Source organism: Gasterosteus aculeatus, chromosome 9 (assembly GCF_964276395.1).
Source record: "Gasterosteus aculeatus chromosome 9, fGasAcu3.hap1.1, whole genome shotgun sequence".
NCBI classification, from domain to species: domain Eukaryota; kingdom Metazoa; phylum Chordata; class Actinopteri; order Perciformes; family Gasterosteidae; genus Gasterosteus; species Gasterosteus aculeatus.
In genome coordinates, this window is record NC_135696.1 from 3,373,204 (window position 1) to 3,390,143 (window position 16,940).

At 44.4% G+C, this 16,940-nt stretch overlaps 1 protein-coding gene across 1 annotated transcript; it reads left to right on the forward strand.

Annotated features, from left to right (window-relative positions):
- The first annotated feature begins 1,206 nt into the window (after nt 1-1,206).
- On the forward strand, nt 1,207-15,399 carry p2rx3b (purinergic receptor P2X, ligand-gated ion channel, 3b). Its single transcript, XM_040187669.2, has 12 exons — nt 1,207-1,616; nt 3,280-3,415; nt 3,644-3,715; nt 5,675-5,744; nt 5,916-6,009; nt 6,174-6,251; nt 6,343-6,484; nt 9,971-10,107; nt 12,120-12,213; nt 13,552-13,617; nt 13,772-13,849; nt 14,685-15,399. Exons 1-12 carry the CDS (start codon nt 1,495-1,497, stop codon nt 14,808-14,810), a joined length of 1,215 nt encoding a protein of 404 aa, XP_040043603.1. The 5' UTR covers nt 1,207-1,494; the 3' UTR covers nt 14,811-15,399.
- Nucleotides 15,400-16,940: the final 1,541 nt, after the last annotated feature.

Below are 16,940 nucleotides of genomic sequence, written 5' to 3' on the forward strand. Positions count from 1 at the left end.
TGACCAGTTCTTCAGCCACCTTTCTCGGTATTTGCCTCTCTGTATCTTCTTCATTCCTCCATCCAGATAGATCACTTACAGTATAATCTAATCCTGTGTGTGTGTGTGTGTGTGTGTGTGTGTGTGTGTGTGTGTGTGTGTGTGTGTGTGTGTGTGTGTGCTTGCGCACTTGAGTGTTTAGAAAGGCGACTCTGTCTTTGTCTTTACACTGATATACAGATAATACTTTTGAAATCCTTATGTTTGTATAGTGTGGTTTTATTAGAAAAATCTTATCATACAGTACAAAGCAAAGAAAATGTTCATAACAAACACCACTTTTAGGATTTTTAAAGTGTGAATACGATCAACAGGAATTACAAGTTTGAGCCATAAGGAACTACACACAATGACTGGTGTGTTGTAGTGGTGACATTTAATCGTCTTTAAGGAACTCATCAGCGATCGCCCTTTTTCAGACACGTATAGGCTTATAAATTCACTAGAATTCAGAACCATATTCTACTTACTTGCATTCGATGATTATATCTAAGTACAAAAGCTTAACATCTCTTAATAAAGGTGCAGTGTGTAGGATTTGGGGGCAGCCAGCGGTGAGGTTGCAGTTTGGGACCAGCTTAAACTGATACTTTACCACTTCCTGATTCTCATCCGACGGCGGCCCATTATCGACTCATCATAAGTGACGGTTTAAGGAAGTGTAGGTGGCAATAGACTGAAGAGGGCTGTGATTGAATTAGTGTGTAATGTTATCTCCTGGATATGGTTTGTGGTGTGTAGAGACTGATAGTAGCCTTTTATACAAGAACAGTTCTGCTCAGCCTTTAACATTAGGGATAAAATGCACTCCGGGTAATATAGTTATTTCATATTTATCAGAGAATAATTGATCACCTACACCAATGTGGTTGTTCTGAAATAATACCGAAAGGTCATTGGACCTTTTTAAGTTACATTTAGGTGTATTGGCGATGCACTAAACATCCAACTGTGAGCTGAGCAGAAGAAAGGAGCGGGACTCTGAGGAGTGGTTTGGCTAGTCAGGCGGTGGAGGGGTTAAAGAGTCCGAGACCAAAGGACGAAGAGAGAGAGACACAGACGGGAGAGAGAGAGAGAGAGAAAGCTGTTGATTTACTGACCAGTCCACCTGCATTCATATGAAAAGTGAATTACTTGAAGACTGGTTTCCACGAAGAAGAACAAGACGACAACCGCTCTTGGAAATCTTGATACAGCTCTGTGTTGGACCTGATATATCAATTTCTTTTTTTTTCCAACATGACGTCAGCCACGCTTGGGGACCCACATCTGTAATTGCTGGAGCACACACAGCAGCCGCTGCTGCATTTGGAGTTGAAATTAGCCTTTATATCCAGACTCCATACAAAGTGTAATTGTCTTCATACATCTGTAAATCACTTTACATTTATTTCACATCCAGAAAATACACAAACACAAGCTTTCTCTGTTTTCACTCACACACGTACGACCAAGATGTGGACCTGCATAAAAGACTTCTTCAACTATGAAACCACTAAATCAGTGGTAGTGAAGAGCTGGACCATCGGCATCATCAACCGGGTCGTTCAACTCCTCATCATCACTTACTTCATTGGGTGAGTATTTCCCTTCATTCTGCTGTATTTTAGGTAAATGCAGTATTTAATTTGACCTGGTTGGATCATTCCTATGTTATTTGTTTAGATGTAGCGTTAATGTAACTGAAGGTGCGGTTTGGCTTTGATTTCCTTAAAATGATCAAATTAATTCAACCAAGCAGAAGATCAGGTTGGCATATATACTTTCAATTTGTCGTTGTTGCATAGACATATACAGGTTTATAGAGCAGAAATGTCTGTACGTTTCACGCTTTCCAATTTATTTACACTTGTGTTACATTTAAAGCTGCGTGTTTACACGGCTGCTCTAACATGACAATATGGATGCCGAAATAGAAAAAAAGCGCTTCACACTGCTCGGTTTGAATGTTTTGACCAGGTTGTCAGTGGAAGGTGTCTCTGAGGTTACTTTACCATAAACACTTCCTCACTTCTAGGGCAGTCTGCTTAACCAACGGGGTGGAAGGGGATTTTTGTGTGATAGCTGCGTTTGAATTGTCCATTGCTGCAGATCGCTCTGCTATCAGTGATCCTGATATTAGGCACTTCAATTAATAGAGGTGATCCAGGTTGAACTGGAGGCTGGAGCAGGTAGAGTTGAGAGTGTGAGGTCTTGTCTTTTAAAGATAATTAAGGCAGATGGATTCCTAATTCCTCAGTGTTGATCATTACAATGACTAAGCATTTTCCCTACAAAGGGGTGTCAACTGTAGTTTTTATGTTGTAGAGATCTACCTGAAATGTCTGCGCATGGAACTAAAAGCGGGAGCAATGTGTCTATATTTTGCTCTGCACATCGAGGTCTTAGTTCTAATTGATCTGGAATCTTGGAACATTAAAGCGTCAAATTTCAGACTGTGTATGTCACAGGAAGTTTGGTGTCTTCTAGAACATAGGGTTCTATTTTCAAACTGTAATACCAAGCAACTTACGTTACTTCTACCCCTGGGACCCACGGTACAGTGTTTCGCCGCACCTCCTCTCCCTCCCGTCCGTCCCCCATCCCAAAAGCTCTAAACCTAGAAGAAACACTGCACATTCTTTTCTGTAAACAATGCGTTCTATTGTTCTAGTTCACTCTGCCGTCAATGATGCTGATATTGGGCACTTCAGTCAGTAGTGGTTAACAGAATGTGCCGCAGGTCGTCTTGCAGGTCCCATGACACACAAGTTACCTTTGGATCAAGTGAACAGTTATCCTTAAGTTTCTGTAAGGGAGCAATTTGCAAAATGCTCCCTGAAAATAATGTCTACATGCAGAAACTCATGTACTGTATGTACGGTTAGTAATCATTATCTGGGAATTTCCTTTAGGCACTTCAGTGTTGACATTACAGGTTATGGGATCACAAGCTGCAGCCACACAATTGAAGTCATCAACACAAAGCACTGCCAGCTAAAAATGCAAGTTATCCCACTTAACTCAATAAGAAAATTGTCCCTCTTTCCTTGTTGCAGCTGAACTCTATTGTTTTTATTAGTGTGAGATCCACTACTGATGCCTCTGCGTTGCTGCTAGTGTTTTTTCTCCTGTTTCCAATGGGACTGTGCTTTAGCTCGTCTTTCTTCCTGGAAATGTGTGTTTGAAGCGATGGCTGTCTGTAAAAAACTTCTTCTTCCGCTGTCTTTGTCAATGTGTTTGTTTGTCTGCATGCTTTAGGTGGGTATTTGTCAATGAAAAGGCCTACCAGGTGAGAGACACAGCTATTGAATCCTCAGTGATGACGAAGGTCAAAGGTTTTGGAGTCTACAATGACAAGGTCATGGATGTTGCAGACTACGTCACTCCTACACAGGTATGGACGGATGGGTGGGTGGATGGACAGAGGGATGGATTGGTCAACGGACAGATGGATGGATGCAGGGTTGGTTGGATGGATAGGTGGCTGGACGGAGGGATTGATGGATGGTGGACGCACAGATGGATGGATGGACAGATGGATGGTGGATGAACAGATGAGGGGTAGATGGACAGGTGATTGACAGCAGTATACAGTTGAGGTTATTGCTATTGTTTTCCACAGGGAGCTTCAGTCTTCTGCATCATCACCAAAATGATAACTACAGAGAACCAAGTCCAAGGACTCTGTCCCGAGGTCTGTTATTGTCACTACTGTTACTTCAAAACTACTATCGTTATTAGTTCCATTAGTATTATACAATATTGTTTAAAAAATGTGTGATATGAGTACAACACTCATCAAAAGTAAACTAATGTTACTGGATATGAAGTTATTATCTTCAGTACCACTACCATTGCCAGTACTATCTACGGTCATTCAAAAAGTTCTTCAGAGGTGAATTGTACAACAGGCAAAGGAGGGTACTGTATGTACCTGGAAAAGGGAGGCGCCGGTGGGCATCCTTAACAGATGCCCAAACCACCTCAACTGGCTCTTGTCCATGTGAAGGAGCAGCGGCTTTACTCCGAGCTCCTCACGGATGGCTGAGATTTTCACCCTTTCTAAGGGAGCTGCCAGCCACCCTTTTAACGAATAGCCATTACGTCCACTTGTACCTGTTGTACTCACTGTTGTCACTCCTTTGGCACTGTCCCAGACTTCAACACAATATTGAAGAGGGGGGTTATCCAAACACCTCTCCAAAACCCATTGCTTTCAGCATCTCTGGATGGATCTCATCAATCCCGGATGCTTTTCCCCTGCAGAGTTTGCCCACCTTTGTGACATAGAGGGTGTAGTGGCTGGATTCAGGGGTACCTCAAAGTGCTCCTGCCACCGCCCAATAACTTCCTTAGTTGCACTCAACAGGTTCCTATCCGTACTGTACAAAGCATGGATAATTCTCCGTTTCCCCCTCTCGAGGTGCTGGTTGGTATTCCAGAAGCAGTTCGGTGCCGACCGAAAGTCCTTCTCCATAGCCCTCACAAACTCCTCCCACGCTTGCAGCTTTGTCTCCTTCATGGCAGAGGCTGCCGCCCTTCGAGCCCGTCGGTAGACTACAACTCCCCTGACCACGCTGTCCACCATGGTGTTCGAGGGTTACTGTCCCTGGATGCACCTAAGACCTTTAGGCCACAACTCCACACCACAGCTTCAGCAGTAGAAGTTTTGTTTAGTAGAAGACACTGCACTCTGGTTCAAAGTCTTCTACCTCCACAGGAATGGCAGAGAAGCTCCGCCAGAGGTGTGAGTTAAAAATCTCTTGGACCAGTTCACCTGCCCTACGCGTTTGGGTTTAACAGGTCTGTCCTGAGCCATCCTCTGACCCAACTCACCACCAGATGATAATCATTTGACAGCTTTGACAGCTCTCTTTACCTGGGTGTCCGAAATATGCAACCTAAGATCAGACGATTACAAAATCTTTCTTTGGCCTAGAGTGCTCTGGTAACACGTACACCTATGAACATCCTTATGTTCGAACATGGTGTTCAATAAGTCCAATAACAAACGACCGGTCAGGTTCAGATCAGGGAGGCCAGTCATGCCAGTTATCTACATTGTCACCACCTGTGCATTGGAGTCTCCCAGTAGGACTATCGACTCCCCCACTGGAGCCCCAAAGCAGGACTCCATTCAGCGTCTGTATAGTCTATCCCCTTTACAGGAGTACGCATGCAGAGCCGAGGCTGTACGTAGAGGTAAGCCTCACCAAGTGTAACTGATAGCGCTCCCACATGAGCTCCGGCTCCTTCTCCCCCAGAGAGGTGACGTTCCGCATCCTCAGAGCCAGCATCTGCTGCCGAGGTCTTGTTCGTCTAGAGCCACCACTGTCACTGCCATCCTTTTAGCAGCGCACCCGATCCCATCGTTTCCCCCCACAGGTGGTGAGCCCATGGGAATGAGAGTTCCCGGCCAGGTTCCTCGGCGAGCCCTCCATCTGGGCTATGCTCCAGATTTGGGCCCCGGGCTTCCTCGGACCGGGTAACTCCTTCCCTTTTCTGTTTTTTCATGGTCTTCGTGAACCATTCATTTAGCCCCTTGCCATGATATTTTGTAGTGCAAAAGTGCTTTGAGTGGTCAGTAGACTAGATATTCAATTACAGTTCATTTACCTTTCTCCCCCATATGTTTGTGATTGTGTGTATCTAGAGTGAGAAGAAGTATGTATGTAAGCAGGACAGTCAGTGTTCAAAGCACACCAACAAACCAGGAAGTTATGGTGAGAACTTCTATCTGTTGCTTTTTCCTCTCTCATAATATTAGATAAAAACTTCAGATCATAATTGACTTTATTATTATAATTATTACACGTATGCATATGCACTGAATGACTATGTTATAGTTCATTTCGGATTTCTGTTAACATGAAAGCTTTTCTTTTCCTGCTAAGGTATCCTGACAGGAAAATGTGTTCCGTTCAACGCCACCATCAATATGTGTGAGATGAAAGGATGGTGTCCTGCTGAGATCGACACCATCAAGACGTAAGACTACAGTGGGCATGCAATAGACAGCCTTTCAGACACTACAGCACTGTGAAGAAAAATACTGTAGTTTGCCGGCTTTGGAGATTACATATTCAAATATGATGCTGTATCCCTAACGCTCTGTCTTTTTTCTTCTGTTTCTTCCTCTCCCTCCGTTTAAGTACGCCAATGATGGAGGTGGAGAATTTCACCATTTTCATAAAGAATAGCATTCGCTTTCCGACCTTCAACTACACTAAGTATGACAATTTTAAATATACTGATGGTCATGACAACAACACTGAAGCCTGACATGTTTGATTTGATAACACCGTATGTCTGTGTGTGCAGAGGGAACTTCCTGACTACCATCACTAACGATTACATAAAAATATGTAACTTTGACATGATCAACAACACCTACTGCCCCATCTTCAAAGTAGGAGACGTGGTCCGCTACGCACAGCAGAACTTCACCAAGCTGGCAGACAAGGTAGAGTTGGGAGTGTGAGTCTTGTCTTTTAAAGAGAATCAAGGAAGGAGAATCAAGATAATTTCTCAGTGCTGATCATTACAATGACTAAGCATTTCATCTTTTTTTATGTTGATGAAATCTACCAGAATTCCTGCACATGGACCTGATAGCTATAGTAACAGCGTTGTACTGCTCTGCACGTCGAGGTCTTTGTTCTAATTGTTCTGGGATTTTTTTGAACATTAAGTTAAATTTGATATTGCTCCGTTTAGAATATTGCACCTTTATATGATATATGTGTCACGGTGTGGTTTTATTTCCTGTCTTATTTTGTAGTTTTCGGCTTCTTGTCTCCCTGGGTAACTTCACTTCCTGCCTGGTCCTGTCATCCCCTGTAATTGTCTGATTGTTTCCACCTGTGTCCAATCACCTGCACCTCCCTAGTGTATTTAAGCCGTGTGTCTCTTGTGTCACTTGTCGCGTCATTGTCTATTGTCCCGAATGGTCCTTCTCTATTGTCCTGGATGTGTCTCGTTCCTGGCTGCCTTTTTCCCCCTGTACCTGTATGTGTTTTTACCCGTTGGCCTTTTGCTTTTTGAATTTTGAATATTAAAGTCTTATTTCGTTACTTCACGTCTTCGTTTGAGTCCTGCCTTCCACCCACCCTGACAATATGACCCATTATGCTATTTCACATACGTATATCTCATATTGCACATGATAAGTGAAGTGAGATAAGGTATTGTTACACGTATTTTAATAGTTTTGTTTTGCGATCATTCTGACTGCAGCAGGGAAGAGGCTGTTCTATGAGTGATGATGCTGTCCGCTCTGCTGTGTCTCAGGTTGTATATAAAGTGTTTATGTCTGAGCAGAGAGTGAGCTGGGTGGAGTCTCTGATGATCCACTCTGCTCTTTTACAACACTGCTGCACATACAGTATTATTTCTTTGGTTTTGTCTGTTTTGAGGATAAGGTAACTAGAGTCATTGTAACTACTGGGAGCATGAGGCCATTTCTTAACCCTACAGAAGTTGCACAGATTGTCCAACTCTTCCAGGATGGCACATGAACAGGTGCGACGATTTGATGTACAGTATATGCTCTTCAATCTGATTCATTCTCTCGCAAAAAATCTTCGTTTTAATAATGGTGATATTGTGCTATGAAACCGGAAATGTGAGACTTCGGAAAGGATGTAGTTAGCAGACCAATTGCAGCCTTGCAGGCTGCAGGAGACCTGCGTAGCTTTTGACGCAAGTCTAGAAAAATGGGTCGACGCACGCAAGGACGCAATGAAGGGTGAAAAGGCACACAAGGGACACGCAAGGGGCTCTTGGGTCTGGGTGTCCTTGCGTCTCTCTGAAAACGCAGAAACATAAACAAGGCTAAGAAACAAGGCGCAGAAACAATGGTGTCCGGGTTCAACGCATACCCACAATTGAGGGAACAGTTGGCAAGACCCATATGGGGACGATTGTTAATTGGTAAAAATACAACGCAAGTCAAAACACACACAATGAATCGTAAATCAAAATAAAACTTGCAAGAAATCAGAAATAGGTAGGTCATAATACACGCAAACAATCACAAATCAATAGGTAATAACACATGCAATTGTCCATCCATCCATTTTCAACCGCTTATCTGGGGTCGGGTCGCGGGAGCAACAGCTCCAGCAGGGGACCCCAAATTTCCCTTTCCCGGGCCACATCTACCAGCTCTGACTGGGGGATCCCAAGGCGTTCCCAGGCCAGTGAAGAGATATAATCTCTCCACCTAGTCCTGGGTCTTCCCTGGGGCCTCTTCCCAGCTGGCCGTGCCTGGAACACCTCCCTAGGGAGGCGCCCAGGGGGCATCCTCACCAGATGCCCAAACCACCTCAACTGGCTCCCTTCAACGGAAAGGAGCAGCGGCTCTACTCCGAGCTCCTCACGAATGGCTGAGCTTCTCACCCTATCCCTAAGGGAGACGCCAGCCACTGTCCTGAGGAAACCCATTTCGGCCGCTCGTACCCGTGACCTAGTTCTTTCGGTCATGACCCATCCTTCATGACCATAAGTGTGGGTAGGAACGAAGATTGACCGGCAGATCGAGAGCTTTGCCTTCTGGCTCAGCTCTCTATTCGTCACAACGGTGCGGTAAAGCGAGTGCAATACCGCCCCCGCTGCTCCGATTCTCCGGCCAAACTCACACTCCATCTTCACTTACTCGTAAACAAGAACCCGAGGTACTTGAACTCCTTCACTTGGGGTAAGGACACATTCCCTACCTAGAGTAGACAATCCATCGGTTTCCTGCTGAGAACCATGGCCTCAGATTTAGTGGTGCTAATCCTCATCCCGACCGCTTCACACTCGACTGCGAAACGCTCCAGTGAGAGATGGAGGTCACAGACGGAAGATGCCATCAGGACCACATCATCTGCAAAAAGCAGCGATGAGATCCGCAGCCCCCCGAACTGTAGACCCTCCTCCCCCCGACTACGCCTCGATATCCTGTCCATAAAAACCACAAACAAGATTGGTGACAAGGCGCAGCCCTGGCGAAGGCCAACCCCCACCTTTGACTTTTTGCCGAGCAACCGAACACAGCTCTCGCTTTGGGCGTACAAGGATTGGATGGCCCCAAGCAAGGACCCCCTCACCCCGTACTCCCGCAGCACCTCCCCCAGTTTCTCTCGGGGGTCCCGGTCATACGCCTTCTCAAAGTCCACGAAACACATGTAGACTGGATGAGCATACTCCCAAGCCCCCTCTATGATCCTGGAAAGAGTGAAGAGCTGGTCTGTTGTTCCACGACCGGGACGAAAACCGCATCGTTCCTCTTCAATCCTTGGTTCGACTATCAGCCGAACCTGCCTTTCCAGCACCTTCCAGTACTTGGATTTATGTTTCCCCTTCTCCTATCCTAAACCCTTAATGGTTCTATGTTCTTAAGAAGGTTACAACAACATTAACAGGCGAAGGAACGGCCTCAAAACAATCTGAGTCTCCGTCACCTCCTTTGGGGCGAGGAACTCCACGCACTCGTCTTCAACGTGAGCCACCGACAGGAAGTTGCACCCCCCGCCACGGATCTCGCAGTGCAGGAGGTGAAGGCCGAGCACGGACCACCGCTCGCATTTGATGTCGAACAAGGGTCCTGTGGCCTTCTTGTGATGCCGGGCCAGCAGCCTCTGGTCCTAGGGGACGATCCTGTGAACCACTCCCCCCTCGCCCCCCAAGTGGAACACCAGGCCGGTTACGCTGCACAGGCACAGGCCTGGCCTGGAGCACCACAACCTGAAGTTCTCCTCGTCCTTATCGTGCGTGAACTCCTCCTGACCCGCTTTCATTGGGGAGCTTCCTTGCCGTTTCTTCCAGGAAAATCCTATTCAAAATGTATCTGCAGCCATTACATGTGCAATCGGCAAACATTCTTTCTCCTGAGTAGTAGTAAATGTAGTTTTTAGGAGACAGGATTGAGTACAAACACACTGATCCACACGCCTCTTGTATTTAGGGTGGAGTGATTGGAATAAAGATCGGCTGGATATGTGATCTGGACAAGTCAGATGACCAATGCAACCCCTCATACTCATTCACACGACTGGATGCCATGTCACAGAAGAATGCTGTCTCACCAGGCTACAATTTCAGGTATTTAGCCACACAGTTTGACTGATTGTTAAAGCTGGGGTAGGATAAATGTCTATTGAAATGAAATATATTTGTTCAAACTCTGATTACATTATTTCATTTGTTCCTTGAGGACCGAGCTCTGAATCTTTAATACAATGATGAAAAAGGAAAACCTCCAATCTGTCCTTTACAGAGGAGCAATAGAAATCATCCTACACGCTGGGATGTTCACGGCCCTACAGCGGGCCGTCCTTCAATCAGAGGATCGCTTTGAGCGCATGTCTTTGTGTCCTAGTCCAACCCATGATGGGTGAGACCCAGCAGGTGGGACGAGTAAGTGTAGGAGGTGGAGGGGTGGAATCCCACAGGTGGGTCAGGTGGGTGAAAGTTGGGTGATGCCCCTTGGTGAGATGGTTGTCTCAAGGCAACGTGATCTCCAAAACCTGTTCGTAAAAATGTATACGAAATATTTGACATAGAAATTTGTAACAATACATACTAACTGGCGGTGGTTAACCACGCCCCGTGAGTGAACGTCTCTCCGCCATGTTCTCGTTAAAAATGCAATCATAACATGTTTATTTTACATCGTTAGACTTCACGAAGTGTGTTTACGGGGTGCAGGTCCCCATTCACTTTGTATAATCGGTCATATTTGCGCATTTCTTCCGACAAAAGTTCTTAAATCTGCTCCGTTCTCTCGTAAACATTCTTCGTTTTAATAATGGCGGTACCGGGCTATGAAAGCGGAAATGTGAGACTCCGTAAAGGATGTAGTTAGCGAACCAATCGCAGCCTTGTGCGCTGCGGGAGGCTTGCGTTGCTTGCGTCGCTTTCGACGTCGCTCTGAAAACGCAGAAGCATAAATCAGGCTTAATGAGTGAGGCGTCTGTCCAGCTGAGGATCCTTAGCGAGGGTGTGGAGGGGACTGGCCCACTCTACTAAGAAGGAGGAGAACAGGTGAGGTCCAGAGCTAGAGTCCAGATCGACCACTGATACATTGATTGAATTGAAATGTTGTTTGTGTGAAAAATAAAGTTAAAAAAAGTTTTTTTTAAATCTCTCTCTCTCTCTCTCTCTCTCTCTCTCTCTCTCTCTCTCTCAAGAAAGCCAAACTACAAAGTGCAATGGGCCAGCCTAAGTGCAAATAAAGTGTTAACTAGTCCAAGTATAGTAGGTGCTGTCTAAACAGGGAGGGTTGTCGCTGGCAGATGGACCTGCTAAGAGGCAGGTAAAATAGTTAAGGCGTTAAATGACCAGAGCCTGGATCAGAACCTGCGTCGTCTCCTGAGTGAGAAGGAGACGTGTTGTGCAGCATGTATCTACAGGAACGTGTTGCTGCTGTAATGTTGGCACTGAGGGAAAGTTGACTGTTGAACACGGAGGTGAGCGTCAGGTTAGGACGGAGTTGTCAAGGGTAACGGTCAGGTCGTGGGTGGGAGAGCCTTTCCCTGGAAGGAAAAGAAGTTCAGTATTGTCAAGGTTCATTTTCATGTGGCGTGCGGCCCTCCACTGAGAGATGTCAGTTAAACAGGCAGAGATGGAGAGACAGGATTAGTTTAATGGTTCCTCCAATTCCAAGTATAATTAAAAGAAATGTTGTGATTAATGATTTTGATGTGTTGAGTACGAATTTGAATCATTAGCGTGATTGGTGCTAACTGTTCCACTAGCATCAACTATTTTTAAATATATGATAAAAGGACTATATCAGACATTTGCATGTGTAATCCAACATCAGTTATATCTTCTAATTTTCATCCATGTCCCTGATTGAGAGGGGAAAATCCTAAAGCATTTAGTAACAGAAGCACCTGTCCATTTTGGTTTAGATTTCGTATCAGGCTGTTTGAGTTTTTACCACTGTAGTTATTTGCTTATTTGCTACTATGCTTGAAATGTGACATATGATGAATATTTTACTTTATATCTATTTCACCAAAGAAACGTCTCAGTTGGACACTAATCTATAAGCTTAAGCTTATTTTCTATTAATATAAGACTGGCGTGTTTTGTGTTGTTCTGGACAGGTTTGCCAAATATTATAAGATGGAGAATGGGACGGACTACCGCACTCTGGTCAAAGCCTATGCTATTAGGTTTGATGTTCTGGTCAATGGAAATGTGAGTATATACATTAATGTATATCAACATATGCATGTCACGGATCCCATGATGAACAATGACATTTGGATATGAATCAATGGAAGCTTCTTGTTCCTCTATGAAGATGCCACTGGGTTTTTTTTTTTATGCATGATAGTCCTACGTCTTTTTAACCCTCTTGTGTTGGCCTTTTGTATTCCACAATAGCAGAGTGATTAAAGATGGGTCAGTGAGATACCAAGCCTGACTGTGAGTCCTTTGCCATGTGATGTGAGTGGTTAGTCGAGTAGATGTCCACCGTGCTGATTTCATGGTAGGACAGCGGCACGCAGGGCGTCATTGTCTGAAGCTTTGGAGCCCAACCCTAACCTGCAACATTTGAAGCAAATGAGGTTTGCTCAGGGAACAATGACAATGTCAAAGTATGTCCAGCTATGGAAATGGAACATTGTCCAAGAAGAGAAAGGCGCCTCCAAAGGGAGGTTCACAACAGACATTCTGAGTTCATGTTTATGGCCCAATGGTGGAGACGCTTTTGTCAGAGGATCGTTCTACTGAAGTTTAACTTTAATAGATTAAGGCTGAAGTCTCCTTAGGGACTGCAAGCGGGTGTTTAATGCTTCAGCGCCCAGTCCCTGAGTGCCACCCCAATTACATTTTATTACATTACAGGTCATTTAGCTGATGCTTTTATCCAAAGTGACTTACAATGCATTTTTAACCCATGGCTTTTTACATTTTTGCCCAGGGAGCAATTAGGGGTTAGGTGTCTTGCTCAGGGACACTTCCACATGGGACATGGAGCAGCCGGGGCTCGAACCACCAACCTTGCGGTTCCCAGCACACCATCTCTATCCCTGTGCCACGTCCACCCAATTAGTGAGGACATGTGGGTTAATAAGAAGACAATTCTAGGGCGGTGCTGAATACTTGGACAATTCAAAGCGTCATTCATCATGTTAACATTTCGGAAACAAAGAAGAAACACTAGCTTTTCCAACTCTATTGATTCTATTTGCCTTAGGACTACCAATGCTTTTTAGAGGAACAGGAGATGACACTGTGATTGGTTGAATCTGTGTTAGGCCCAAAACACACCTGGAACCTAACACATAGATGCCGTTCAACCATCTGGAGTAACGTGGGAGCCGCCGAACGCACTGCTCAAACACTTTAGACCATGTACTAGAGATTTGTCTCCACCGGGTTTTTCAGTCGTTAAGCAGCTATGATCAGTGAAATTCAACATTTCGACAAGGCTCTATATCGGCCACTACAATCATCACGAGGTGAAGTTATTTCTGGCACTACTAACCCTGAAGGCTGCTGAGATAAACTGCTCTTCTTACTTTGCAGGCAGGGAAGTTCAACATGATCCCCACACTCATCAACCTGGTGGCAGCCTTCACGTCGGTGGGAGTGGTGAGTTTTTGAGTTTTATCTTATAATAAGTTTTGCCTTTGCTGAGTAAACGTCTGAAATGTTGAGTTCCTGTTTTATCTTCACTGTTTTATCTCTACGCTTAAAGGGTAAAATAGGGTGATTATTATCATTATTAACATAATTATCACTAAAGGGCACCGTGTTGTGTGACATCATTCTGCTGAACTTCCTGAAAGGAGCAGAGCAGTACAAGGCCAAGAAATTTGAAGAGGTAAAGTACCCGCTTCTGGTTATTAGTCTTAGCAAAGATGTGTGAAGCATATTTTATTGAAGCTGAATTAATTAATTTCTAGCTATTTAGGGGCAGTGGACAGAAAACACACCAGTGGTAGGACCGTCCTTTGAAGTTGTCAGATCAGTCTAGTATTCAGACCTCTTTTAGCTCTCTTGTTTTCTGAATGTGGTACAGAGAGTGACTCTACCATCAGTGTTAAACCCTTAAAATGTGCTGCGCCCTCGCACTGAGAAGTAGTCAAAAGGTCCAGTGGGGAACTTGTCACCCTCATCTAGGGAAAGAGTACCAATAATACAAAAGGAAAAAAATCTCTATTTACAAAAAACGGCCGTGAATATTTGTTTCGATCAATGGTTCACAGAAACACATGGCGAGCTATTGGTTGTATTTAAAGTTTTACATCACGGTACAGCTTATGATGTCAACTAATGTGTTAGACAGGCGCTCACAGGCAATTAAGTGATAACACTGCAGTTATGAGAATAAGTCCTCATCATGCAGCTGACAAGACCACAACGCTTAAAGTGGCCTTGTTGAGACTGTCAGCTCAGATCGTTTTTTGGCATTTTTAAATTAGATTTTTTTTTCCAATTCTGCACCTAAAAAATCAGGCGGCGATTTGAAAAGGGATTAACAACGTATTTCTACAGATGATTGTCTGGCCGCTGGAATCTTATTTCCGAGTGAGGGGGTATCCGTTTACTGCTGATGGCAGAGTGCTGTGGAGGACGACGGCGTCCATGACAGCTGGAGGGTCTGACAGGAGATGTACTCAAATGCGACGTGTCTCCCTCCCTCTCGTCTTCTGCAGGTGTCGGACAGCCCGCAGGAGTCCCGGAGCAATGGGCTCTACCGCTCGCAGCTGTCCCTCAGACAGAGTGAGACCATCATGAGGTCCAGTGACTCGGGGGCCTTTTCTATTGAACAGTACTGCTAGACGGACGGAGCAGTGGAATGGGGAAGATTTGGGTTGGGTTTCTCTCAAAATGGAAATGTTTTTAGGTTTCATCAATTTTTCTAGATAAAAAAAATGGAATTTTCAACGACAAAGGACCTTTAATTGTTGCTTCTCTTTAAAAGTTATTCTCAAATGTTTGAAATGATAAATACGAGGGAAAAAAAACGTGTCTTGCATGGTGACACTTTGGGCATGTGGCGTTGGATCAGGACTTTCTGAGTTTATGTTTGTTTATGTTTAAAAGAGCGTGACATCGTAACATTCGGAGCATTGATGTAGCATCAAACCACTATCACCTGAGTCGTGTCTACCTGAGCAGAGAATGAGGTCTGCCCCTCAGAGCGTCATGGCACCACGTGCTTGTGTACTTCGTACTTTTAGCGCTGTTAGCATCGCTGGCTACGGGCCATCGGCTCCAGCGCTGCCGTTCCGGCGGATGAGAGAGGCAATCCAAATGCTCCTGATGTTATATCTTTATTTCTGTTTGTTTTGCAACGTGCATTGAAACTATACTGTAAAGCACCACAGCTTCATTATGAAGTGTGAGAATAAAACAGGAATAAAGCAGACAGCAGGCATGACTTCATTCACTCGCTTGGCCTTCTTTCTTAACTCTTGTGCTTCTTTTTCTAAAAGACGTACTCTGGGTAATGGAGCTGCATTGCGTCAGTTGCTTTGCCCAAACCATTGCACTAATGAAAAACGTGTGAACGTGCCTCGCCCACCTCTGCAGCACTGTGTTAGGACTGGACACAGGTCGGGCTGTACCCTGTTGTTCTGCTAAGGCAAATAAAACCCCAAACTCAATCATCTGGTGTGATGCATAGCACAGGATGATGAGGCCTCATGCTTTCAGATGTAGCAGTCTTAACAAAATATGGATATTTAAAGAGCAGGAAAAGACATGTAATGGTGCCAAGAACACATATGAAAGACTATACCACACACAGATAAAACCAAGAAAAAGGATTTAGCAAATGAGGTGGAGACATTCAATGAAGATATCGTTACCATGTGATATCTTCTCATGTTCCAGGTGCAGCCTCTTATAAAGCAAGCACAGTAACGTGTACATTGTATGCGCGTGTGGGTGTGTTGAGTTTTACTTCGTAGGAGAAGAACCTCTTCACACTAAACATCACGATGTGTGGTCAACCTGCTTCCTGACCTTTCAGAAACCAATGTGTTAATCCAGCGCAGGGCCAGACTGTATTGCGTGTTGTACAGAGAGAACATCCCACCATGAGAGAGCCATGGGGGGGACACTGGAAGGAGAAATACTCTCTCTTAATGGTTCCTCTCGTGGGACGACCGGTTGCCTTGACCCGTGGGATTGAGACACAAAGACAACAAGAACAACACTGCACTGTAGTATTAGAATAAAATCCAATCCAATCCAATTTAAAATTGGAGAAAGGCTCACACCAAAACAATCCACATCGATTCATAGTACTAGGAAGGGGCTTTTGGAACACAAGCGTTAAACGGTAAAATAAAACATGCATCTTCCCACACTTTAGCCCCGCTATTATTGCAGGTTCAAATCACATGTATCACCAAACCAAACCGTAATGTATCCCACTTATTGCAGAATGACTGTGATTACATGAACAGGAACATGGAAGTGAAGTAATAGTAGTACTTTGCTGTTCAACGGGGTTACTTGGTTACTGTTGTATGCATGGCTTGCTCCCAATCACCCGTGGGCCACTCTCCTCTGTTCACCTGTAACCTTAAAAAACCTGATAACGTGACCTAACCGAGGGCGACTAGGTATACACTGCCACCTAGTGGTCAAAACCTTCAAGAATACATGAGAAAAACCTTTATAGATAAACATGTTAAACCCTCCTGTAAACCTTTATAGATAAACATGTTAAACGCTCCTATAAATATTTATAGATAAACATGTTAAACGCTCCTATAAATATTTATAGATAAACATGTTAAACGCTCCTATAAACCTTTATAGATAAACATGTTAAACAATCCTATAAACCTTTAGAAATAAACATGTTAAACGCTCCTATAAACATTTATAGATAAACATGTTAAACGCTCCTATAAACCTTTATAGATAAACATGTTAAATGCTCCTATAAACATTTA

Excerpts from the sequence above, each read along its gene's own strand:
- p2rx3b (XM_040187669.2), top strand. The coding sequence starts at position 1,495 with ATGTGGACCTGCATAAAAGACTTCTTCAACTATGAAACCACTAAATCA. Across the intron at positions 1,617-3,279 it reads ATCATCACTTACTTCATTGG|GTGGGTATTTGTCAATGAAA; the intron begins GTGAGTATTTCC and ends TGCATGCTTTAG. Across the intron at positions 10,108-12,119 it reads TCACCAGGCTACAATTTCAG|GTTTGCCAAATATTATAAGA; the intron begins GTATTTAGCCAC and ends TGTTCTGGACAG.